The sequence below is a fragment of the Magnolia sinica genome, chromosome 2 (genome assembly GCF_029962835.1).
Source record: "Magnolia sinica isolate HGM2019 chromosome 2, MsV1, whole genome shotgun sequence".
NCBI classification, from domain to species: Eukaryota; Viridiplantae; Streptophyta; class Magnoliopsida; order Magnoliales; family Magnoliaceae; genus Magnolia; species Magnolia sinica.
The window spans coordinates 44,754,697-44,782,654 of NC_080574.1; the positions used below are offsets into that span (position 1 = coordinate 44,754,697).

General features: G+C 39.5%; 1 protein-coding gene and 1 pseudogene across 1 annotated transcript; one reads left to right on the forward strand and one right to left on the reverse strand.

Moving 5' to 3' along the window:
• Nucleotides 1-21,759, reverse strand: part of LOC131237064 (protein DETOXIFICATION 45, chloroplastic-like) — an 88,504-nt pseudogene extending 66,745 nt beyond the window's left edge.
• Nucleotides 5,744-6,341, forward strand: LOC131237063 (uncharacterized). Its single transcript, XM_058234711.1, has 2 exons — nucleotides 5,744-5,901; nucleotides 6,022-6,341. The coding sequence occupies exons 1-2, from the start codon at nucleotides 5,746-5,748 to the stop codon at nucleotides 6,298-6,300; spliced, it is 435 nt and encodes a 144-aa protein (XP_058090694.1). The 5' UTR covers nucleotides 5,744-5,745; the 3' UTR covers nucleotides 6,301-6,341.
• Nucleotides 21,760-27,958: the final 6,199 nt, after the last annotated feature.

The window sequence follows — 27,958 nt, forward strand, 5'->3', positions numbered from 1 at the left end:
ACCACCGACCTCCGAGGCGGAAGGGCGATCATACAGGTATGATCATCTCTCTTCCTGTTAGATCTACGATAGGTTTGGAAGTGTAACCATGAGCCGATTCATGATTTTTTGTTGCTTTGCCCTCATCGTTTGCAAAAGCCCCTTCTGCGTTGATGGCGTGTTTATACTCAGCCGTATACACACATATGCTGCCAACCCCCTATTCCTCTTACCAGTTATCCCTACACCGCTGAGGGTAGAAATTGAGGAAAATATCAAGTCCTCGAATCCAACTATGGATTTTGCAAAATCCGTCTTGGAGGGGTGGGGTATTGGAAAGGACGGATGCATGCCACCCAGAATCGGATATTGGATTCTGTCTGTGGCTTGCAGAAATTTTAAAAATTGGAATGCTTCTGTTTATAAATACCCACAGTCGTGAAATCTTTGCAAAAATTCTGTATTTGGAAATATTTCTGTTCTCCTAAGGCTCTCCATCTACCAGCTTGATCTCTCTTTGAGGTATTTCACTTCTAAAACCCCTTTTCTGTTAAAATGCACGCTTTCGTATATGTCTACCATTTTCAGCAATAAAGTCCTTGTGTTTTGTTATGCGAGACCAGTGTAGGATTTCCCCTTATAACATTGTTATATGCCTACTTACAATTCCATTCTGCAAGTTAATATACGAAAGCACTGAGATTTACAGTGGTAGCTTCATGCTATCAGAGCACGCATTTTTTATTGCCATCTCCTTAATCAAATGTTTTAATCGTCAAAACAAACCCTAACCCCTACAACTAATCATGCGCCGATGCAGACATTAGAAGTCTTGCAGCTCTCGGTGCAATATTTCCAAGTCTCTACAATCTCCAATTCAAAGAACAGGTATGTGAATACTGATTTTGATATTCCCATGTTTATCGATGATGATCAGCTGGTTGGATAAACAACTATAAACACATATTCATTATTGCATAAATAACTGTAAACAGGTATTCGGATTTGCTTAAGTGACTGAAAACACATTCATATATGGTGACATAACTGTAAACAGATAGTGAATCCAAAGCTTAAATGTTTGTAAACAAATATTCATGCATCCAAAAATTGATACAAGTGTTGATTTTCATGCTAGTAGACCCTGAACTTGGAAGTTCATGATTGGATGTGTAAGTGTGAACAGATTCATTTCTGTTTACATAACTACAAACAGATATTCATGGTTCAATATGTCTACTGTATGTTTGTTCATGCTTCATTCAACTGTGTACTGAGATGCATGCTTCATTCAGCTGTAAGAACAAATTCATCCTTCATTCAACTATAAAAAGAGATTATACAAGTTTTTTGATTCATGCTAGTAGACCCTGAACTTGGAAGTTCATTATAAGGATATGTAAGTGTAAACAGATTCATTTCTTTTACATAACTATAAATAGATATTCATGATTCAATATGTCTACTGTATGTTTGATTCATGCTTTATTCAACTGTGTACTGAGATGCATGCGTCGTTCAGCTGTAAGAACAAATTCATCCTTCATTCAACCGTAAAAAGAGATTCATGTTCAATTGGAAAAAAAAAATGGTAACTAGATAATGATTTGGTTTGCATAAAAACAGATGCATGAAAATCTTTCCAGCTTCTCTGTTTTGACTATTAAACATCATTTGCATATTTTTCAATAATTTTTATGGTTCATTGTAATTTCCATTCAGATAAGTTTCATCTATAATAATCTTGGCCTCCGACAGCGGGGAAAATAGTGATGAAAGGTCCTCTGCCAGTGATTGGACCGAGAGTGAAGTAGCTGCAGCATTAACAGCCATTGCTACCTCTGCATGTGTAATGGGCGCTGCTGAATATTATCACCATTACTGTATTAAGGCAAAGCAAATGGATTGTCACATTGATAGGGATAGATTTGTCAATGGCTTAATAAGAAAAAGCGATATTGATTGTCTTGCGGAGTTGAGAATGTGTAGGGACAATTTCTTCGAATTATTTTCACTGTTGAGAGATCGCAACTCCTATCCGATACGAGGTGTAGTATGGAAGAGCAGGTTGTTATGTTCTTACATACTATCGGACACAATGTACGTAATTGTGTGATTGGTCATCGATTTACAAGATCTGGTGAGACTGTAAGCAGATACTTTACTAGGGTGTTGGATGCTATTATCGGTCTATATCTAGAATATGTGAAGTTCCTTGGATTACACACACCCAAAGAAATATCCGACAATCCTCTATGGAGTGCATACTTTCAGGTAATATTATACAAGTGCATGATGTCATAGGTGAGAATTATACGTGGTAAAAGGAAGTAACTGATCACGTGGCACACCTTTGATTGTAGGACTGCATCAGTGCCCTAGATGGCACCCATATCCCAGCTTATTTGCCAAAAGAAACGAGCTCAATTTTCAGAAATAGGAAAAGAATTCTGTCTCAAAATGTTCTTGCTGCATGTACTTACGATATGAAATTTGTGTACGTGCTTGCTGGTTGGGATGGTTCCGCATCTGATGCACATGTCTTACAACATGCATTAACCTATCGCCCAGATTGTTTTCTGATTCCTCATGGTAATCATATATAGGGGATGTTTCTTTACATTTTAAGAGTTTATTTATGAAACATAATGATAAAATGTCTTGTAATGTGTAGAAAAATATTATGTCGTTGATGCTGGATATGCACATTCGCCCAGGTTTATGGCCCCCTATCGAGGTGTGTGATATCATTTGAATGAGTTCCGGACTGGAAGAAAGCATGTCAATCAAAAAGAACTTTTCAATTATCGTCATGCCTAGTTGCGAAATGTCATAGAGCGGTCTTTCGGGCTTTTAAAGGGCCGCTTTCCTATCCTACGTACTCCTCAGTTCATGTTTAAAACTCAAGTTAAAATTGTCATAGTTTGTTGTGTCCTTCATAATTTCCTTCGAGTTAACGGTGATGACGGACTGATTGAGGTAGTAGAGGACAATGGAGACAGTACAGAGGATGTTCACCATCCCTTGTAGAGATAACTAGCATGGAGGAAGGACGGGCTTTATCTCGGGTGACGTATCGCGGTCGGGAAGAGTGGGTGACGAAAAGAGACGAGATAGCTGAGAGAAAGTGGAATGATAGTCTTCCACGCACCAAACAACGTATTTAGTTTTCACTGATTATGAACTGATCTGCTATGTTTATAGCAAGAATATTTTAACTAATTTTTACTTTTAAACATGGATGCTATGATTAGATAGACTGTAAAAAAAATTTGTTCCCTCATGAATGATTAACTGTGTGCATCTTGCAAATGCTCGTCATATTGCTATTAATTTGTTAAGGTTATAGGTCAAATGAATTTCCTGAGGAATACTACGAAAGATCCGAGGAATAAAAACTTCGAGTCATCACCTTCAAATAGGGGTGGTCATCTAGCCATAAGTCCAAGATCACCAACACAACCTCTTTCAACTCCAAAAAAATCTGCCACGTCCGCAAGGAAAGGGCCCTCACCAAAGGGTATATCTACCCTGAGGCGTAAGACAACCTCTACGAGTAAAATAAGTAAAGTACAATGGTCCGACATTATGGACAATTCGTTGGTAGATGCCTTGGTTGAACAAGTCAATCTCGGCCTTAAGAGTGATATCGGGTTTAAACCCGAGGCCTACAAGGCAACCATCAAAGAAATCCATGATAGTTGTGGCATTTTACTTGAAAATCATCACGTATCTAATTGCCTGCGAACCTTGAAGAGATTGTATTGGGCTATAAAGGACCTGCTCAATGCATCTGGTTTTGGGTGGGATGAAGACAGAAAGATGGTTGTCGCTACCGATAATGTCTGAGATGGATATATCGTGGTGGGATTTATTATTATTATTTTTTTCAATTCCACAAAGTTCTGAAATTTAATATATGATGTTTAATACATTGTCTTTGTGTGTACAGTCACACCCCTATGTTGAACAAGTGCGTGGAAAGCACATTGACAGATGGGATGACTTGGTGTTTATATTCGGCAATAAATGTGCACATGATTCATATGCAAGCATGGCTTACTCTTCACCTATTTCAGGGAAGCGGCGCAGTCGTAACGAATTGAATTCTGATGACGACTCTGATGAGCAGGTTTCTGATACTGTACGACTCTCATCCGATGATGAGGATGATCAGAAGCCTACTCCCCGCACTCGCGGTGTCAATCGATCCACAAAAAGGGCTACGGGATATAACAAAAGCCCAATGGAGACAACGTCAGGATCTCGTCACAGTTGCACAGATGCGAGTGACAATAGTCCTCATAGGAAGGGTAAGCCGAGCGAACAAATAGGGGACAGGATGGGGGAGGTGGCAGAAGCTGTAAAGACCCTGACCATAACTATGGCACAGGGCAAGAGCATGACGCATGTGCAGCGGCTCCTGGGGATACTTGAGGACGTGGATGGTCTTAACAGTGAGGAACAGATTCGGACTGCAAGGGTGCCGCAGTCCGATTTAGTAAGTACCGGGTATTTTATGAAGATGGGACACGAAAGAATAAAGGAATGGATACAAAAAGTTACCCTTCCTCAGAGTGGCCAAGAGTGAATTTTGGGTCACTTATCATATATTTCTTGACAATGGTGTTTTGGACATTACTTTCTTTTTGCTGGATGGGTGTGGTTACTGTTTTTTCCGGTCCATACATGGAGTGGTCTTTTGGGATTTAACTTTAATACTGTGAATGTTTAAATTATTGTTGGATTAGTAATTCTGATGACCAACTTGACCTGCCTATATTGATTGTGCTGTATATCTGAGAATGTTGCAGGTTTTATTACAGGTCAAATGGGTCATGTTGTAGGGTTTAATGCAGGTCGAATGGATCATGCAATTTGTGCATGGTTTATGTTGGTTAGTAGAAATTGTGGCAGTTATGCGTGGCCACTGAACTGTTCCAAAGTCTGATTACAATGTTGCAGGTTTAACATTCTTACTGCTACACTTCTGGCATGAATCATCCTGCTAGTCAGGGAGTTTTGGTTCTCAGTTTTGTTCTCATAGGCAGATAATCTTCACATATTTCATAATGATACTGTTCTGCTACTCAGGGAGTTTCGGTTCCCAGATTCGTTATGATAGGCAGATAATCTACACATATTTGTACTGATACAGTTCTGCTACCCAGGGAGTTATGGTTCCCAGATTTGTTATTGCAGATAGATAATCTGCACATATTTGTATTGATACAATTTTGCTACTCAAGGAGTTATGGTTTCCAGAGTTGTTATGATAGCCAGATAACTTTCATATATTGCTATTGTTACAGTTCTGCTAGTCTAGGTGTTTTGGTTCCCAGATTTGTTATGCGAGACAGATAACCTTGACAGGTTTTCAGTGATACAATTCTACCGGACAGGAAAATCTGGTTCCCATTTCTGTTTGGATTATACAGTTCAGTGATACAATATTGGTTCAGTTGTCTACCACTACTAAAGTTGGTTTGGATAATATTGGCAGGTTTATGTTGAATTACTGTTTCTGATTCACAGGATTTCCGATACACTCTTATTTTGCATCTTTCGATAGGTACTATTGACATCATATCACTGAATCAGAGCTATTTGAATTAGTTTCATACAGATATACTTCTTTCCTCGTTAATCTAACATACCATCACTTTCATTTTGCCTGCTTCTTATACAAATTGTGAAGACATTTGGTAGACATCAATCGATCCCCTTTTGCACTGACAAACTGTACGTTTACCAAATGCAAGAAAAATGAAGAAGAAATTTTACGTGGTGTTCGTCGAAAGGAAACCCGGTATATATGAGTCGTGGGAAGAATGCAAGGCACAAGTTCACGGATTTTGTGGGTGCAAACATAAGTCTTTCACGTGTTGTGAAGATGCCATGATTGCATGGAATCAATACAAGGTTGGTTGATATGCTTTAAAAAATCGTATGTTTTAATATATGATAGTTAAAGCAATGATTATTAAATCTTACTAGTAGGAGTATTAACAGAGAATATGCTTTGTTTACTATTTCATTTAGGCCATCGCCATCGATAGAGCAACCGAAGAAACACCTGGAGGTCGGCATGTTAGTGTATCAAGTCATCCCGCGATGGTGGACAGTGGGACGTTTGTAGAAATACCCATAGAGCAAACCATAACAGGCGACATTGGCTCAGAAGAAGACATGCATGAAAGAGTGGCAACTAATGCTGTAGGAAACGAACCAGTCATCGATCGTCCGCTTGTTGCTTTCCTACTGGGGCTGTTCATATTGTTTGTGGCTGGTAGGGAGCTTATTTTGTCATTGCTTACGTGACCGTGACCGTCCAGAGAAGCCAATTTCAGTCTCAGTCTGAATCTTTTTTAGTTCTGGAGGACTGTTTTAGACTAGTTTGTTAATGATCATAATGGCGTTTTTTGTATGTGTGTGTATATATATATATATATAGTTTTTTTTTTTTGGAACATACTATAATTCCGATTTTTCCAGTGACTTTCATTCTGGTATGAAAAATCGGATCAGATGTGTGCTGAGCGTTTTACTTAACTCAATGAATATTTTACTATGATTTTTATTTTAAAATTATGCGTCAATTTTTTTTCTTAATGTATGGCACAAAGGTGGACCCCATATCAGGTTTTGTTAGCTCCTAGAAAACCGATGGACGGTGTGGATGAGCGCTAACCTCATCGTGGGGTCCACAACTGGCCCCCTATTTTTCGGACGGAGTAGGCCTCACTATCATGTTACTTTGTAGATCAGAGCCCTCCATCGGTTGCTTGATTTTGTCACACTCAATATCGGCAGGTGGGCCTCACTAACGTGAACCCTATGGATGGTTGGATAGGATTACCCAATAACGAACATGTTGGACGGCTAGGATTAATGATATCAACTGACGATGGGCACCAACTCTTATGAAATGGACGTTAAAATTCAAAAAAATCATTCTGTACAGATGTTGTACGACGGTACAATACGCAGGCTCAATACGTCGTATCTAAACATTGCATAGTACAAGAAATTGTATACTTGCCCGAACAACACGTCCTATCCAAACATTGAATAATGGCATGGTGATTTGGATGTATTTTGAAAACCGTCCAATGTATACATGAACAGTACCCAAATGCAATACAGTACAATACTATACACGAATCCAAACAGGCCCTAAGCAATAAGCAATGTAATCCATAATTCACAAAAATAAACCACTAATTATTTAATTCAAAAAAATAAAACACATTAGTCGTTTAGGATTTACGGTTTAGGTTTTAGGTTTAGGGTTTAGCTATTAGGTTTAGGGTTTAGGGTTTAGGGTTCAGGTTCAGGATTTAGGTTTAAGGTTTAGGGATTAGGTTTAGGGTTTAGGTTTTAGGGTTTAGGGATTAGGTTTAGGGTTTAGAGATTAGGGTTCAGGTTTAGGGTTTAGGTTTAAGGTTTAGGGATTAGGTTTAGGGTTTAGGTTTTAGGGTTTAGGGATTAGGTTTAGGGTTTAGGGATTAGGGTTTGGGTTTAGGGTTAGGTTTAGGTTTTAGGGTTTATGGATTAGGTTTTAGGGTTTAGGGATTAGGTTTAGGGATTAGGGTTTGGATTTAGGTTTTAGAGTTTAGGGATTAGGGTTTGGGTTTAGGGTTTAGGGTTTAGGGTTTGGGGTTTAGGGTTAGGGTTAGGGTTTAGGTTTTAGGGTTTAGGGTTTAGGGTTTAGGGTTTAGGGTTTAGGGTTTAGGGTTTAGGGTTTAGGGTTTAGGTTTTAGGGTTTAGGGTTTAGGTTTAGTGTTTAGGGTTTAGGGTTTAGAGTTGGGGTTTAGGGTTTAGGTTTTAGGTTTTAGGTTTTAGGGATTAGGTTTAAGGTTTAGGTTTTAAGGTTTAGGGATTAGGTTTCGGGATTGGGTTTTAGGGTTTGGGGATTAGGTTTATGGTTTAGGTTTAGGTTTTGGGTTTAGGGTTTAGTGTTTGGTTTTGGGTTTAGGTTTACAGTTTAGAAATGGCTTAGCCTGAGCAAGCCCAGATGCACCACAGCTAGCCCCGCCGCACCTGAGCCAGCCCAGACGCACCACAGTCAACCTGACTACACTCTAGCCAACCCGGATGCACCACACAGTCCACAGCCAGCCCGGATGCACCATAGTTAGCCCGACTGCACTTTAGCCAGCCCGGATGCACCACACGGTCCACAACCAGCCCGGATGCACCACAGCCAACCAACCTAGCCACACCACAATTGGCCTGGACGCACACCACACCCAACCTAGGCGCACCCAATTTCAACAATAACTGACCACCCCCCCCCCCCCCCAAAATTATAAATTAATAAAATAAAATAAAACTATAAGGTTTAGTAAATTGCCTTGATTAGGCAGAGTTAGGTGGCCAGGTGGGTGCAGATCGTTCGAACGAGCTGTTGCGGCATTGCCTAAGTCGAGACAAGCAGCTGTCAGGCTTGGTCAAGAGATGAGGGAGGGAGTGGATGGGAGAGAGAGAAAGTGGAGGGTGGCCTGGTGGATGGTGGTGGTGAGTAGCTGTCAGTAAAGGTGGGCATCGAGCCGAGTCGAGTCAAGGTGGGCCAAGCTCGGCTCAGCTCGTCCATGGTGTCTCGAGCTCAACATTGAAGCTTGGCTTGTTTGCCAAAGTTGTCGAGTCGAGTTCGAGTCGAGCTAGTGGTTCGAGTTGAGTCAAGTTTACCTCGAGTCGAGCTCGAGCTTGTGGTGTGATTTCTTCAAACATAAGCCATCCTTCACGGGTTCAACCAGATGACCAGATCTAATTGATATTTCCAACCTACCAGGCTACCACACGCACAGTGGAGAAACAGCTCCACCATATTCCACTTCTTCTGGCTCTACCATACTATGTTTCTTGATCATAAACAGGCAACAATACCACACCATGTGGCACCGTACAATCTTTCACACCAACACACCACTTGTATAGAAATCAGAAACGTGAAAACGGTGGCCCCCACCCCAATTCAGTAGAAGAAGAAGAAGAAACAGATATGGGCACTCACCCTGTCGGGATTGGGCGCGGTTGCTCTGGTACGCTCGGCGAGATCGGGTGGTGGTGGTCCAATGGAGTGCTGGCCGTGCAAGCAGCGTGCTGGTCCTGGTGGTGGTGGTAGTCCAGTGGATTGCTAGTAGGACGGGCGTGCGGCGGGCAATGGCTGGGTGGGGTAGAGAGAGAAGAAAGGAAAAGGGAGAAAGGGAAAGGGTGTGCGGGTAGGGCCGGCCGTAGGGTTTGGTAATTTGAAAATTATTATATATAATATATTTAATATAAATATTATATTATATATATATATATTATTTAAATTATTACTAATCGAGCTGAGTCAAGCTCGAGTTCAAGCTTCGAGTCAAGTCGAGTTAAAATGCCCCTTGGTCGAACTCGGCTTGAACTCAACTCGAGCTACAAAAAAATAGCTTGACCCGGCTCGAGTCAGCCATTTAAGCCGAGTCAATCCGAGCTGATTCGAGTCGAGTCGAGTGAGTTATTCAAGCTAGCTCGACTTGTGAACAGCCCTAGCTGTCGGGCTCGGGAGAGGAGGGAGGGAGAGAGATCGAGATCAGGTCTAGTGCAGTAGTGCGGAGGGTAGGGTTTAGACTTTAGATAATTAGTTTTTTATATATATATACTACCCAAACCCAAGTCGAGTCAGGTTTCGGATCAAGTCAAGTCAGAACGAGTCAGGTTTCGGTCGAGTCAAGTCGGGTTAATGGGTTTCTCGGACTTGCATCAATTTGAGTTCAGATTGGGTGAAGTCTACTCGGTTCGGATCGACTCACCCACTCAGTTCGGGTCGAACCGGGTCTGAACGAGTCGGACAAGTTGAGTCAGCCGAGTCAAGTCATCCCGTGCCCAACTCTACCAGCAACAAGGGTTCTGATGGATTGCAATAGAGATGGCGTTGCTGGACAGAGGTGTAAATCTAGTTCAAGCTCCGATTGAGATGGAAGGTGTGATGGTCGTCAGTGTTACAAATAGTGAGATGGGTCTGATTATAAGAAATCTAGAGAAAGGAGATGGCCTAGGATGCAGACAATGGCTACTTGATTTAATGGTGACAGAGATGGGTTTAGTGTGAGCATACGCCGGAAATGATGGTAGTGTTGAAAATGGTGACAGACTGCGAGATTTACAATGCCAGTTATAAGCTCTTTGACTGGGAACAAACGGTGGATGGGAAGGATGGTGGTGGAGACACGGTAAATTAAAACCATAGCTTTGATACCATGTTAGACCACACGAGACTACTTTATGGAAACTATAACTTCTTTATTTCTCAAAGAATAACTGGAATATATAAAAGAGATGGGAGACTTGTAAAGATTTGAAGAGATCTCAATAGATACCCCATCTTAACTAATAGGGAAATATCATAATCTAATATGAATACCTTAATTTACTCTAACACAAACCAAGCACATGGGCTGGTTTGGTTGTTCAGGAATTCATTCCTTGGTTTTTATGTTTCATGGGGAATGTTAGAGTTGGCCTAGTATTTCTTAGGAAATGAGTAACCTTATGGTACCATTAGTAATTGCAGTACATCTTTGTAGAAGCATCTAAAGTTACACCATAGCAGCAACAGTCTAACTTGATGACTTACATAACATGAACATGCATGCTTCACGCGGTCAAGATTGAAATTCATATTATGCATGTGCCCTTTATTTTTCTACTACACGTGTTTTACTAAGCAAAGAAAAGTTAATACATTATGCAAAAGCCTAAAGGTATCTAACAAGAGGTCTTATAGGATGCTTGACTAAGAAAATAATATTTTTTTTTATCAACCCAAAAAACGTACAAGTGGGACCATTTGATCTTGTGGGCATAATCATGGATGGCACATGCCCTCATATCATCCCCATCAGATGATCCTAGTTGATGAGCAGATTTCAGGGTATCTCACCATCTACCATGGGGGGGCACCATATGACCAAATTCGGATCACCATAAGGTGGGCTACACTTTGTTGGGCAAAAACAAAGCTTGATTGAGCATTTTGTATTTCCTTAAACAATAAACATCTACAAGACAAAGTATGATTTTCAGCGATTAAATTATGCCTAAAGGAACAAGAAAAAGCATAAATGAAAATTTCCAACAATGAGCAAGTATTAAAAGAATGGTGTTAACACTACTTCAAAGTCCATAGGAAACAAATAATGAAGGCAAAGATTTTCCAAGGCATTCAAATTGTAAGAAGATGAAAAGGTCATGCACTGAAGCAAATTTGAATTTTGATGTCCGGATATTTTGTTTCTCTATTTAAAGCTCTATAGGGAGGAGAACATCGAGCCACATATTGAACCATTTTTGAAACTTAAACCCCAGGTTTTGTTGAATGCAGTCATTCTTGCTTGACTGTCTACTTCGAGGCCATTGACCGAATGGTAAAGATCTTTCAGGCTAGAAGATTTCAAGTCATCCCCTATCTACAGTGGGTCCCATCAGATCAACAACTTGGATCACTGAGCCATGGTTCACGCATACAGAGACATACAGATCAGCAAACTACGTTTTCTGATGAACAGACATAATTCCTTCAGTACCAATTTCTGCAAATCAGTTTCGATGTATTATATCGGACATTACTTATATGGGCCATATCACCCCTGTATCAGGCTGTTTCGGGCCTATACAACCATATAGTTCATGGGCAATACCAGTACATATAGAGTGATACGTACTGGTTTCTGATGAATGTCAAACCATGTTGTGGACCCTACCTCTTGATCTTAATAAAGCAGTGACTCATGACTCCAGATCCACCGTGATCTCTCTTCTCCTATAGTCCTACAAAAATGAATTCTAATATGACCATTACATGGAGGGTGTGGAAATTGCCAACTGAATGTCCAATTCAATTAAACCAAACAAGTCAAAATATGATTGGAACACATCAATCATCATGGTCCAGAACTGATGGATGAAAAAAACAATCATCCTTGATATAATAGGCAGAATAACAGAAACACGAATGTCATATTTGATGAAGTACTGAGGAAAGATCAAATAAATCATTTTCTAACAAGATCAAGATGAATAGATATGTTTATTGGAGTACATGTAGCAGCGTAGAAAGAATACCTAATCTACCAATAAATGCTGTCTCCATCAATTGAGAGAGGGGTTCAATTGCTTGTCCTATAATTGCTGGTAAAGCAAGAATTATAAGCTCACTATCGACACTGCTAAAACGTGGCCCGCTGCTAGGAATTCCTATCAACTCACTGAGAACAAAATGAAATGGGAAGCAATCATTGAGAAGGATTACAAACCTAAAACATTAGAGTGTAAAATTAAATATCATTCAGAAATTTACAGAAAACATAGAAGCATGGTATTAACATAAAAAACATGGAACAAAAATGAAGAACCACATACATGCGCACACAACTCATCGACTTTTCCTTTTTCCTTTTATTTACTTGGAGTTCCAATCCATGTGAATGACATTAATGGTGGTGGCAAAGCTTTTATAGTATCTCTTGCAAGTTATATTCTACTTTATTGACATCAAAGATCCGATGGATGAGAACATGAAAACAAAAGACTTTCATAAACTATTATATCCAGACACAATCAACACACATGATCGAATAAAAAATAAAGGCAAGAGAAACCTACCAAAGGAATGTTGAGTCCAACAACGCTATAAACTTGACTATTATATGATTACAAATCTCGATGCTCACACCAGTGCAAACTAAGAAAGAGAAGATCATTGACCCATTCATAATCCAAGCAGTGAACAAGTGTACAGTTCAGTGAGGTCTTCAGAAGAAACCCAATCACTAAGAATGTTTTTCTTTCCCAGCACAGAGATTCTTAGCGCCCATTGAGTTGGACATATCATGATTATTTCAGGCGAAGTAGACTGATAGATACTGCCAAAGTCACCTTCTGTGGTAGACCTGCCAAAGTAACCTTATAGAGATAGGAGAACTAGAAGGAATAATAAATAATGCAAGAGTGCAAACTCGTTGATTGTAATCAACCTATGCAATAGAGTATTAGATAGCGCCTGATTGTAATCAACCTATGTAATAGTCTATTTCATTGCTCCTGTGGGAGTTTATGTTGATAACAATGATGATGATCCCGAGGATGGTAGAATAGCAGCTTATGTTTCCAAGAGAAAGAAGAAGGATGGGGATGGAATTATGCTGAATTTAGTAGACAAAAACACATAATCCAGATGAAGAATAGACAAAGTAGAAATTAGTAGGGAAATAAGTCCAGGAGAAAAGAAGCAAACTGAAACTGTGGTGTATATCAGAGTACCAGAGAAAAAGTCCATAGAAAGTGAATATTCATAGCACAAGTATGGAAAATTCGTAATATGAGAAAATAAGAGAATGAAGCTACAACCATTGGACTGTAAACAGAGAGGAGCTGAAAGCTTTTGTGTATTTGAGACAACCCAAAGGGGTTGAATATATAGAGATTACAGCATCTATACAAGGAAAATAATAAAATCAGAATCCTCTACCTATGGAAAGGAACTATACAAGGTATGCTAGCTATACAAGGTATATGTGAGTCTGTCTAACATGGACAAGAGTGTTCTTGAAGGAGAGTGGGTGTTGGAGAGCAATTGGAGTGATGGGCTGTTGAGGTTGATGGTAAGAAAAGGGGTTGCCAGTACGAAACCATGCCAGCAGGCCAAACACCGATGGTTTTCTTTCATGAGAGGTTGGACCTGAACCTAGGTGGGGATCTCAATGCGTTTAAGAGAATGAATGGAGTCAATGAAGAAGTTTCTCCCATCAATTGATTGTGGGCAACATTTTGCTGAAATCCATTCAACAATTGAACAAGGACCATTTAGGTATCTTTTAGCTACATTTATAGGTGTTAGGAAGCTAAAAGCATTTCATTTATAGGTGTCAGATTGCAGGTTTTGGCCCTTTGGAAACTTCTTGAAGCTTAAAAGAGGAACAAAATATACTCCCTATACAATATATTCAAAACTAGAGAGACCATTCCAAGCAACAAACGCTCTTAATATTCTTAGAACATTATTAACTTTAAGAGCATATAAATTATGACTATCCTACCACACAATGACCAAAACTCTAGGTCATAGAAAATAAATCGAACAGATGAACTACAAGAAAATAGGATTTTTTTTAAGGTACAAGATAATATGATCATCCCTACAACCATATAGGAGTATTTGTGAAGAACCCACCTAAAGGATTAAAACCTGAGAACTCAAAGATCCAAATAGCAATAAAGTCTATGACATTAAGCATTACATTGTTTCAGCCTGAAGGATTAATGGATCATATGATGCCTGCCCCTGAAGATCATATGTAGTTATTACAGAGTTTGGGGGACATCTTTCATCTCACATCTATCTAATGGGTAAGTCAATTTATTTCTATGATATGTAGTTATTGAATCTTAAGGAGTTTTGTATCTTTGGCACAACTGAGACAAGTTCCATCACCGAAGGTGCATGCTTACTTATTCTGACGGAAAGAACAACAGATGTTGGCTATAGCTCTCTTTGGAATCATTAAAGAGATGAATTGTTGCTTCTATGGGTGATTGAGCAATGGTGAGACCTCAATTTCACAGCATGTTGAGAGGGGACCTTCAGGACTGGAGATCCATGTCAAGTGGTGAAGAAGCAATGTCCTAGTCCTAGTGCATTATAAGGTGTTTCATTTTCTATTTATAGCACCGGTCTCCCTTGCTCGTTTGTATTCTTTTCTTGGAGGCTGTCTGGGTTGAAGATGGAGAAATGAGAGGTCACTTTTGTATCTTGTTTTTCATTTTGGCAATTTTCCCTCCTTTTTTTTCTTGTTGTTAACAAATTTCAAAAAAAAAAAAAAAAAAACCCCACAATGGTCTTACCTTGCCAATTTTTCTAATGTGTTGCTTTCAAGCAGCCTCTTTTGTTAATTCATCGCTCGCTGGTTGGTATAATCATCTTGACATATATTCTATGCTAGAGGAGAAGCCATATCTCCATAAAAACACAAGTGACTGATAACATAACATATAAGTTGGAGACCAAGCAGGCAATAACTATTGAATAAAGATATCCCCAAACCCTTTTGTTTGCATTTATTTCATGTATTGCCACCAGACAATGGTAACTCTTCTTATGGCTTGTATGTTGGCATAATCGTAAGTAATCTAACCAGAGTGATGAACTCATATAACATAAGCTGACTGGAAATATGGCATATAAAGAAAATATATGATAAAGTTCCAGTTTTTAAAAGCTTAAACAAGTAAACCTTTATAAAGTTGGTAACATTGAATATATCGTCCACATTATTGTCTGGGTTGTGTTTGAATGCAACAAGAAAACACCCTAAAAGAGAGTATCCCCATATAGAATTAAGGTTATTGCCAATGTGGCACCCTTTGAAATAAACATCCAATGGTCCATCATGAGAGCTCCCATACATTGGTTGAATGTAAAGGAAGGCATGCTTGAAAACATTATACAACAGTAGAGAATGGTGGTGGGTCTCGAAGCTTACGAAATCCTCTCCATAAAACTGCCTAGACGATCTCCCTTCTTTCCTGTAAAACTCCCCTCATCATAAGGACTTGCACTGTAATCTGAGCGAGATTGGCTATTGACCACTGAAAAGACACGCTTTCTGTAGGCCATCACTGGTGAAAAGAACAGCTTATTATGGCCACCAGCCAGATACGAATTCTTCACGATGTTGGAGGCACTAATTTCATTCTTGTCCATTATCATGAGATTATGGATTTCAACTGAACATCCAGATGCAGAGGACCTTATCGTTTTTTTCATTGGTTTCTCTTTGTGTTGAGTAGCTGACAACCCATTAGGAAGCAGGCCTCTTAGTTGTGTGACCTTCATGGTAAGAAACTTCCAGTTATTTCTTCAGATTCAGGTGCCAAGCATCAGGTTAACAACTGCACATAAAGCAAAGAATGTGTCAACATCTACAATTTTCAGAACAATAACGTGTCTCTGTGTATGTCTGTATGTATATGTATGGAATGACTGCATGTGTGCACGTGCACACACACACACAATAACATGTCTCTGTGTATGTCTGTATGTATATGTATGGAATGACTGCATAACGTGTCACTGTGTATGTCTGTATGTATATGTATGGAATGACTGCATGATGTCTGTATGTATATGTATGGAATGACTGCACGTATACGCACACGATAAATCTTGTATCCCACCTGTCCGATACAAAACTCACAAGTAGTGTCGATATATCCCACATGTTTGATCCGGTGAGCATTTTCAATTTCTGATCCCCCTTTTTTTTCCTGAAATTATGTTAAATCAGTATCAAATAGTTACAAATCCATTGGTTCTTCATGTTTTGCATGAAAAAATATAGAGTTGGAGCTTTGATTTTGATATCCATTGGTTCTTCATGTTCTCCTTTTTTTTTGCGAAATTTTCCTTCAACTAGCTGTCAATTGAGACTAATTTCAAAGAATTTATGAGTATTTGATAAAATGATCATCACATACACTCTAATTTCGAAATTTAAGTGTAGGTGATCCAATTTGGGGAAAATTGGTAAAAAAAAATTCAAATTTTCTCCCAAATTGTTTGCAATGTTGCACTCCAAACATGAAATTAAGCATGAATGAAGGTTGATCTTCTGATTTTTCAAGTCCTTATCAATTTTTGAAAAATAAAAATTATTTTTTAATTAAAAATTAATAATAAGAATGTTTATTAAAATATTATTATTTTTTTAATTTCCCTTCAACCAACTGTCAATTAAGACTAACTTCGAAGTATTTATGAGTGTTTGATGAAATGATCATCACATACACTCTAAATGTTATGTATTCAATTTGAATATAGTTGCATTAGTTCAGTTAAACAACACATAGCTTAAGACCCTATATAAAGGAAACCTATTATGTGCACTTCTTTTTTAAGATGTTATGATTTAAAAGTATGTATTAAGGTCTTTTTGTATCAATCCCTGAAGTTTCGTTGAAAAATTCAACCATTTTCCCAATGTTTCCCAAAAAGTGTGATAAATTATCCGATACAAACGATATATCCTGTGTGATAATTGATACGTATCTGTATCCCAAGGATGCGATGCGATGTGTAACGCGATACCGATATTTAGAACAACACTTATCCCAATTAATTGGGGTCAGCTACAATCCTATTCCACCATTCCACTCTATCAAGGGCCATGACCTCAATAATACCATGGCCCCTCAAATCTTTTCTTACTCCCTCCACCCACGTTGTTCCAAGCCTTCCCCTTGCCCTTTTACAGCCTTCAACTTGACACTCACTCCTAATTAGTGTAATTCTTGGCATCCATTGCACATGGCCAAACCACCTAAGTCACTCCTAACAGGTATAGTTCTTAGCCTCCGTTGCACATAGCCAAACCGTTCAAGTCCACACACACACACACACGGCCAATGATCCAAGTCCACACACACAAGCCCAACCTAACACACGAGTGCAAACTCAACATAGTAACTCCTAACTCCACTGAATGCCATTCGATTCCCAAAGTCTCATGCCCAGTCACTCAAAACTATCCACTATATGGTAGCATAGGCCAATAAGCACTAACACATACACAATTCATCCGAACACTCTCAGCACGCTAGGGATTCAATAATACAAATACATAATTGTGATTGGAGGTAAGCATGCCTTAACTTGTGCTTATTCATCTTATGTATCGCTACAAAAGACAATTGCACCTCACATATTTCCTCATCCTGAATGTACCTCCCACTTGGACATCAAAGGTGGTCGATTCTCATGCAAGTGGGGAAGATTGACTTGTTGATGAAAAAGAAACAAAGGATATAATCCACCACTAATGATCTCAATGCCTAAAAAATTGACCATACGAATATTTAATTGATGTGTGGATATTTAGAAAATTCATTTCATAAAACAAGACCTGGATCACAAATAATGTAGAATGGAATCTCTACCATCATAACTAGTTGGGAGTATAACCGAAAATCTCACACAAAATTACTACACTCCCACTTTTAGGAAAGATATCAAGCTCTCGTGAGTCCCATCTACCTGACATATATTTCAAAAGTATCTCTAGTAATCGATTTTGCCATGGGATCAACTAAAATCTCTCTATTGGGAATATATTTAAGCACAACATGCCCATCTTTCACCTAATTTCTGACGTAGTAATATTTAATCTCAATGCATTTGGTTTTCCTTTAGTGTTTTGGATCATTCACAAGGTCTACAGCCGATGTGTTACCCATTCTTTTCAGGAGAGGACCTTTAGCAGCAGGAACAACACCTAAGGCTCTCAAAAATCTCATAATCCGCACACCCTCTTGAGTCGTTGCACAACATGCAATACATTAGTTTCATAGTTGAAAGTGCAGTTGAAGATTGTTTCCTACTACACCATGAAATGACACATCCATTCAGTATCAACATGATATGTAGTACACTTACTTTATCTTAATCATCTGCCCAAGATGAAAGAGAAAAGCCTACACCCTTAGCTCGGCACCTTCATAACACAACATGTAGTCCTTTGTTACTAGAAGACAGAAAATCCTCTTGATTGCTTGCTAATATGCTTGGCCTGGGTTACTTTGAAGTCGACTCACAAGACCTATAGCATGATATGTGTTTGGCTAGTACAGAGGATGGCACACATAAGGCTTCTCTCCTCTCTCCCTTCCCTCTCTCTCTCTCCTCCCTCCCCTGCTCCCACTGCATGCTAATACCCACTCTCTCTCTCTATGGGTGTGTCTGGATGGTAAGTTACTTATGCCTCAAGTAACTTATCTTGGTTTCTACTTAATCAGTAGATAAGCATGTTTAGTAAGTATTTTTTTTATATAAAAAAATACCTTGTCCAAAAAGCAAGTTTGGTTAGGAAACACCCAATCCGGCAATGTCGTGATAGTGGGGCCCACCTTAATGTATGTGTTATATATCTACTTCATCCATCCATTTTGCCAACTCATTTTAAGGTGTTGGCCCAAAATTGAGCTAGATCCAAATCTCAAGTGGACCACACCATAGGAAATAATGGTCATTGAACACCCATGATTAAAAACTTCCTTAGGCCCCACCATAATGTTTATTTGCCATCCAACCTATTGATAAGGTCACATAGATCCGAATGAAGGGAAAACACAAGTATTAGCTTGATCCAAAACTTTTGTTGCCCTCAAGAAGTTTTTAATGGTAGGCATTCAATCATCACATTTCCAATGTGTGGTCCACCTGAGATTTAGTTCTTCTTCATTTTTGGGCTCATGCCCTAAAATGAGCTGAAAAAATGGATGGATGGCATGGATATACAACACATACATCAAAGTGGGTCCATCATCACCACTTGACTCAAAACGCTGTTACCTAACTTTGATGGACGTGATTGCTGAATGAACGCAACTCTACGTGCCTATGGCCCACCGCGATGTTTCTTATAAATCCACCCCGTCCACCCATTTACCATATCATCTTTCCAAGGCCCACTATGATTATTATGTGTCATCCAAACCGGTCATAAGATCATTCGTACCCCATAAGATCATATGAAGAAACAGGTGGATATTTCAAAAAATAAAAAATAAAAAAGTAGGCCTCGTGACTATTTTAACAATGGAGGTTCAATACCACTGTTTCAAGTAGTGTCGCCCATTTGAGTATTGGATCTGCCTCATATTTGGGCCCACAACCTATAATGGGCCAATGAAAATGGATGATAGGGTGGATTTCTCAAAAACATTACAGTGAGACATTTCAATTTTTTGGGCTCGTCCGTTCTAACTTGGAGTCTAATAATACTTTTTCAAGCTTTGTAGCCTACTTGAGTTTTAGATCTTCATTATATTTGGACACACCAATTAAAATGAGCTGAACTTTCGATAGACATAGTGGATTTTTCAGAAACATCATAGTGGGGGTGTTCAATACCATTGTTGCAAGTTGAGCAGCCCACTTGAGTGTTGGATTTACCTCATATTTAGGCCTACCCCTTAATATGATTTGAATAAAATAGTCAACGGGTTGGATTTCTCAAAAACATCACAGAAAATATTTCCCAACATAGCACATCCATTCATCAAGCTCCAAGGCACGCATGCCGCTCACAACGACCCAATATAAGTTACTTTTGGTAAGTTGAAAAGCAAAATAAAATGACTTATCAAAATAAGTTACTTTTTGACTTTTTGTTATAAGTTACTTATTTAGGTTAATTAACCAAACTAGCTTAATTAATAAAAGTAGCTTATTGACTTACATAAGTCAAAAAAGCTACTTATTTGATTGTATCCAAACGTGCCCTTGTAATTTGCTTAAGATAAGCTACTTATTTCACAAGTAACTTATCTTAGTTTCTACTTACTGAGAATATAAGTACGTTTGGCAAACAACATACTTATCAAATTCTCTTCTATTTCGTCTCTCCCGATGCCTCTCTTTAGCAACACATGAAAAGTAGAAAAGCTTTTAAAAAAAAACAAAAAACTGAAGTAATTATGTACTTTTAAGTAAAAAAAAGTTACTTATAACTAATCATAAACCAAACTCACTTATCTGAAATAAATCACTTATTTACTGTTATAAGTAGAAAAAGTAACTTATTTGGTCGTATCCAAACGACCCTAAATAAGAGAGGTAGAGAGGTGGTGGGCCAGTAACTTTGGTCTCAATGGGCTGGGCTGGGCTCGGCCCAGCAAAACAAAATTTTGAGTAGGCTAGGCCTGTCAGACCCAGCATGAATAGTTCAAAATCTGGGCCGAAGCTAACTCCAAGCCCGGCCCATTGACGTCCCTAGTGGCACATGCTTGCAAGATCCAGGCCGTTCATCAAGTGGGCCCCACCGTAGTCCACCACTCAAAAATCGGGCTGGTTAAGTCATCATGTAAACCACACAAGTACGAGCATTTTTTATAAACCGTCAATTTCTACGACCTAATGGCCGGACTCGCCTAATTCCTCTACGACAGAAAAACCCCCAAAAGGCCCCGCTACCTGGACGACCAGCTTCTTTCCAAATCCTACCATCAGGAGGGAAAAGATTGTATGATGTGTACACAGGCACTGCGTCCATCACCGAATGTGGTGGGAATCCAAACCATCGATTCAATTACGGGATCCCATTTCCGAGACGTGCGTCAAGATCCCCGCCACACCTATTCATCAGCGTGCACCATTGAACTAACCAAAATGTGGGGACTGTCATCCAAACCGTCCATTAGATACAGATCCACACATTACCCATAGCCCATAATCCTTATCAGTAACTTATGTGGACCCCACCAAAGGAAACAATGGGCCACATCGGAGAGGGGGATGCACACCATAGAAACTCCCAGACGGAATGTGGGGTCCACCGTGTTGTTAATATCCCATCCAGGCCATTCATCAGGTGCAACACACCAGGATGAAGGGACACACCAAGACACATGTGGACCACACCGCGTGAATATACACATTTTAGGCGGGACCGTACATTGGTTCCTGTGGTGTGGCTCAACTGATTTTTTTCGCATCGATATGATTCTTGATCAACAGTAAAAATGAAGATTTCGCACCAGATGCACGGTTTGGATTTCAAAAAAAATAATCATGGGTAGGCCCCATACAGCTTACAACGTGTACGCAAGAGGGAGAGAAACGTACCTGTACTCTCTGTGGAGTTGAGAATCTTGAGAGGACGAAGAAGAAGGGCATCTACAGAACATATTTTCCGGAACCGGAATCCATGCAAGAACCTTTCAACAGATGTAGAAATGGCTCCACTTTCCAACGCCTGTGATTGCATATCTCTTTCGAATATTGTGGGCCCACTATCCATCCTTCATGCATCGTTCCCAATGCGAAGGTGACAGGATCTGGGACGCGGATTTCCTGCAAAAGCCTTTCGCATGAAGTTGCAGCGCCGGGATGTTAAGTGGGCCCACCGTGATGTTTGTTAGATATCAACCCCGTCCATCCGCTTTTAGAGATCATTTTAAGACATTTGAGCGAAAATGAGGTGGATCCAACGCTCAAGTGGGCCGCACGAGAGGAAACAGTGGGGATTCGGTGTTCATCATTGAAATATTTTTATGGCCACAAAAGTTTCGTATGGACTAAATTTGTTCATGTTTTCACTTCATCCCAGTGGTAATGACGTTATAAACGGTTTGGATGGAATGTTAACATCAAAGTGGAGCCTAGGAAGGTTTCAACGGTAGGAAACTCTTTCCCCAGTTTTTCCCTCTCATATGTCCCACTTGGGTTTCTTCATCCCCTCAGTTTCAGCTGCATGTCCTGAAATGATCTCTTAAAGTGGATGGACGGGGTGGATTTCTCACAAACATCACGGTGGGCCCCACTTATCATTCCAGCGCAACTTCCTGGCAGTTATTCGTCACTGAACCCGCGAGGTAAAATCTGTGGGGTCACCGTGATGTATGTTACTTATCCACGCCGTTCATTCCCTTGTGCCAGCTCATTTCAGGGAATGAGAGAAAGGAAGTTCCAAAGTTGAAGTGGACTACATCACAAGAAACAGTGAGAATTGAACGACTACCGTTAGAATGTTTTTGAGGACCCTAAAACTTTTGGATCAAGCTGATATTTGTGTTTTCCTTTTATCAATGTCTATGTTACCTTACAAATGAGTTAGATGAGAAATAAACATCATTGTTTCAGCGGTGGAGATTACACGGGCCACAGTTTCTCGTGGTGTGGTTCACTCGTGCTTTGGATTTGCTTTATTTTTTCGCTTATACGATTAATATATTAATATATTATGTTAAAATAGATAGACGGCGTAAATAAGTTCATCTTTATGGGGTTACTATTTTAATGAGGCAATTTTCGGTCATTTCCGAGGTAGAAAACTTTCTCTTTTAGAGGTGTTTGTTTTATATCCAGGTATTTTTTTGATACGGCAGCCCGCTCTTCTTTTTTTCTTCTTTTTTTTTTTAAGAAGAAAATGGAAACAGTGTGAATTGAACAGTATACCCTCGACAAATTCTTAAGGGCCACGGAAGTTTTGGATCAAGTTTATATTTGTGTTTTACTTTCATCCATGATTTTTTTATTTCATGAACATGTTGGATGACAAGTAAACATTACTGTAGGGTCCAGCAAAGTTCCAATGATGGAAATCATTATTCTCATTGTTTCTAGTGGTACGGTTGACTTCAACTTTGGATGTGTTTCAATTTTGATCTGAACTCCTTAAATGAGTTAGGAAAACGGATGAAGGGCATGCATAAACCACATGTATTCAAGGCAGCCCAGCAGAGTTTACTCACTACGATATTATCATTTCATGTATTTTATTTTTTGTGTTTTACCTTTGCAAAATGACAGTAATGCCCCTTTTATCCCGATCGAGCCGACTCGGAGATGGACACGCATGGGAATACGTGGGTCCATGTTAATGTCTATCTCTGCATGAAGATAAGTGCACAACACATGAACAAGGCCGGTTGTATGTTCATTTCTTTTAAACTAACATCCTTAGATCAGGTGTTAGTGATGGATCTAGACCATCAATATCACACTGATCACACGTATGTAGTTATGAATTTAGCTAATGAGCCTGTGCAGCTGATATTTTTCTCACCTTAACTGTTTTTTTAGACCACCTCGCGGGTGAACAAGATTGATCTTTGAGTGTTGTACTTGGCTTGGTGCTCATCCACATTAGTACCATAATTCAGACGGGCTCGGATTACAATGTACAAGAGAGTACCAACCTTGGTGTTGGATAGAGGTGACAAAGTTTTGTGAGCCCCAAATTTCTTGGGGCCATTGTGTGGCCATTTTGAGCTCCATATCTGCTTCATTTTTTCGTGCATACCTCAAAATGAATTGGAAAAATAGATGGACAGAGTGGATTTCTCACAAACATCAAGGTGGCCCAACAAACAGTCAAAGTTAGGTATGCACGACAATCAATATCTGTTAATGGCAAACGAGAGGTTTGATGGACATTTTAAGTCCAGAGGGAGAGGGTTGCTCGATCCAGGTGGGCCCCACCATGATGTATATAACAAATCTAATCCATTCATCTGTTTTTCCACCTCATTTTAGGATATATATCCAAAACATGAGGCCGATCTAGAGCTAAAGTGGGCTAAACGAACATAAAATTTTGAGAATTAAACACCCATCATTAAAGTATTCATCAGGTCACCGGATAATTTTTTTTTTTACTAATCCATCCCGTCCATCTGTTTTTCTGCTCATTTTATGACTTGTGCCCAAAATGAGGCCTATAGCAAGCTCTAGTGGGCTACACAACAAATTAAGTCCAGAGGTTGTTTGACAATAGTGGGGCTCACAATGATGTTTGTGAGCAATCCACTCCATCCATCTGTTGTACCACCTCATTCTAAGGCATGAGACAAAAAATGAGACTGATCAAGAGCTCAAGTAGGTCATACGATGAAACAGTGGGGGTTAAAAGCTCACCGTTAAAACACTCCTTGAACCACATGATGTCTGTGACAAATCCACCACATCCATTAGTTTTTCCAGCTCATTTTATGCTATGGAGCAAAATATGAGGCCAATACCAAGCTCCGGTGGACCAAGTGACAAAAAACAGTGGGAATTGAATGTACCCCGTTGAAGAATCTTAGGGCCATTATAGATCCCACCTTGCACTTTGGATTTGGCTCATTTTTAGGCTCATGCACTAAAATGAGCTGGTAAAACAGATGAACATGATAGATTTTTCACAAATAACAACGTGGGCCCCACTTACAGTCGTCAGTTAAAGGTGGTATGCACATGAATCCAAAATATACAAATACATCCGTAAACTAACAGCAAGTGGTTTAATCTCTAACCATGAAAAATATGAACGAATTTACGAAAATAGTTTAAAAGTCGAAGGTTTTCATTCCTTAGCCAAAAGAAATAAGGCAAATGAAAAAAAAGGCCTTCTATCGTGCATGTTATTGCTGTAATGATTATATCCACATTGAGCTTGTTTGAAAGCTTCTCAAATTCGTACTTATACCATGATATTTGTATTGTATCCATATCGTTCATCAGTTCTGCCATTTCGTTTTAGGGCATGAGCCCAAAAATGAAGTAGATCTAAAGCTAACTGGACCATATAATAAGAAATAATGGGAATTGAACGTCTAATGTTGAAAACTTTTTAAGAGAAAATTTGAATCAAGTTGATATTTGTGTATTTCATACATATTAGTGTGATCTTATGGACAGTTTGGATGATAGATACACATTCCCGTGGCCTTTCCAAATATTTCATACACATTTGTGATCTTATTTCATACATATTAATGATCTTATGAAGTCATTAACCACTTGTATCCTCCCTGTGATTTGATTCACTTGAGCTTCCAATCTGCCTCAGCTTTTGACTCACTATGTTATAATAAGATGGTAAAATGGATGGACAGTTTAAATCTCAATCTCTCTCTCTCTCTCTCTCTCTCTCTCTCTCTCTCTCTCTCTCTCTCTCACACACACACACACACACACACACACACATATATATATATATATATATATATATATATATATATATATATCACTGTGGGACCTCATTTTAATAGAATGGAAGCTCTAAGGGATTTCATGCTTTATGGCATGTTTTTGAAGCATATTTATTGAAATATTACCTATTAAACAAACATCTCTCATATGTATGCATATAAAAAACAAATACCCTATCACAGGCTGTCAGCAGGCCGGGCCGGAGGTAGGTTTCAGGCCGAATTTTGAACTGTTTCAGGCTAGACGGTCGGGCTATACCTATTCAAAATTCTAATTTTCAGGCCCAAGACCCGCCCATTGACACCCTATCACTCCCTAAAATAATGCAAATGGACGCGATTAGTTGCTACTGAAGTGAAGTCACCAAGTTATGTGGGGCCCACCTTGATGTATCTGTTATATCCACATTGTCCATCCATTTGAAGAGATCATTTTAGGGCATGATCAAAAGAATGAGGCAGATCCAAAGCTTGAGTGGACCCATAGCAGAAAACAGTGGGGAGAGTGATGCCCACCGTTGAAACCTTCCTAAGGTCCACCATGATGTTTTTTTGAAATCTAACCTATTCATAAGTTAACACAGATATTAAAGAAGGGAAAACAAAAATATTAGCTTGATCGAAAGCTTTTGTGGTATTTAGAAGTTTTTAATGGTGGGCACGACTCTCTCCACAGTTTTCTATGGTGGGGTCCACTCGAGATTTGGATCTAATTCATTCTTTGTATCATGCCCTAAAATGATCTCTTGGTGTGGACACAAAAGATACATCATGGTGGGACCCACGTAAATAAGTGACGTCACTTCGGTAGCCGGTCTGGCTACTCAACTTGTCCATAGCTAATCCTCGTCCCATGAAAATGCCCTACAACTTCCACAACGCCGCCAACAACTCAATGGTCACCACTTAGGAAGTTAGCGGCTTCCCACATCAGAACCTCCATCGTGAGACGGTCCCACCATAATGAATGTATTGTATCACATCATCCACCCTTTTGAAAAGATTATTTTAAGGCATGAGCCAAAGAACGAGTTAGATCTAAAGTTGGAATGGACCCCACCACAGAAAACAGTGGAGAGAGTAATGCACACCGTTGAAACCTTCCTAAGGTCGAGCATGATATTTATTTGAGATCCAAGCTGTTCATAAGTTTATATAGACATGAAAGAAGGGAGAACACAAATATCTAACTTGATTGGAAACTTTTGTGGCTATTAGAAGTTTCTAATGGTCGGCGTCACTCTTTCTGTGGTGAGGTCCACTTGAGCTTTGGATTTGACTCATTCTTTAGCTCATGCCTTAAAATGATCTCTCAAATGGATGGTGTGGATACAAAACATACATCATGGTGACCGACGTTACCACGTAACTTGGTCATGTCGCTTCAGTAGTGAGTCTCGCTACTCAATTTATCAGTAGCTAATCCGCGTCCGTTCACGGGACTCGTGACTTGGATAAAGTAGACTTGGGTCACAATTGCAACGTCACACTCGGGTGAGAGATCCTCGCCCCCTCATTAGGTGCATCGCACATGTAAAAAGGCAATGGACAGTTGGGATGAGATTGGCCTTATGATCCACGCTCACATGTTAGCCACTTGATGAGCTGACGCACCTGATGCTGCAATTTGAAGGCGTTATTGCAGGGGAAGCGGTTGGTTAGTGTACCTCACACTAGTTATATAGCTGTTGTATTTACGTCAGCAAGTTCTGTGCATCTGACCATGAGATATGTGTTATATCCAAACCGTCCATCCATTGGCGAGCTTGTCTTAAGGCTTGAGAAGAAAAATAAGGCAGATCTAACTATCAATTGAACCACAATACAAAAAAGCAATGTGGGATTGAACGTCTACCATTGAAACCCTTTTTGGAGTTCAGAAGTTTTGGGTCAATATGAAATTTGTTTTTTCCTCTTCATTCAGGTCTTTGTGACCTTATGAACAGATTGGATTGAAAATAAACTTTATGGTGGGCCCTACGCATTTTTTAAAGGTGAAAATCATTATTTCTCCTGCTATTTGTGGTGTGGCCCTCATGATCTTTGGATATGATTCATTTTTTGGATAATGCTCTAAACTAATCTCTAAAAATAGATGAACGACATAGATATAATAAATACATCACTGTGGGGCCCATGTAACTTTGATCTCCTTTGAACTGTTCGTACAACTCGGAGCTCGAGGAGCGTCAGTGCTCGTCTTCGCAAGACATGTACCTACAACAGCTATATAGCTGTTGTGGTACGGCTAGTTTACCACACACCAGCTATACAGCTGATGTATTGACGTCAGCAAGTTCCATGGGTCCCATCATGAGGCATGTGTTATATTCAAATCGTCCATACATTTTGCGAGCTAGCAGTAAGGCTTGAGACAAAAAATAAGACATATCTAACGACCAAGTGGGCCACACTGCAAAAAGCAGTGGGGGATTGAACGTCTACCATTGAAACCCTTTCGGGGGTCACAAAA

What these genes read in the sequence shown, in the direction of transcription:
- LOC131237063 (XM_058234711.1), top strand. Translation starts at nt 5,746, where the DNA reads ATGAAGAAGAAATTTTACGTGGTGTTCGTCGAAAGGAAACCCGGTATA. An exon ending in TTGCATGGAATCAATACAAG is followed by an intron (nt 5,902 to 6,021) that starts GTTGGTTGATAT and finishes TATTTCATTTAG; the next exon opens with GCCATCGCCATCGATAGAGC.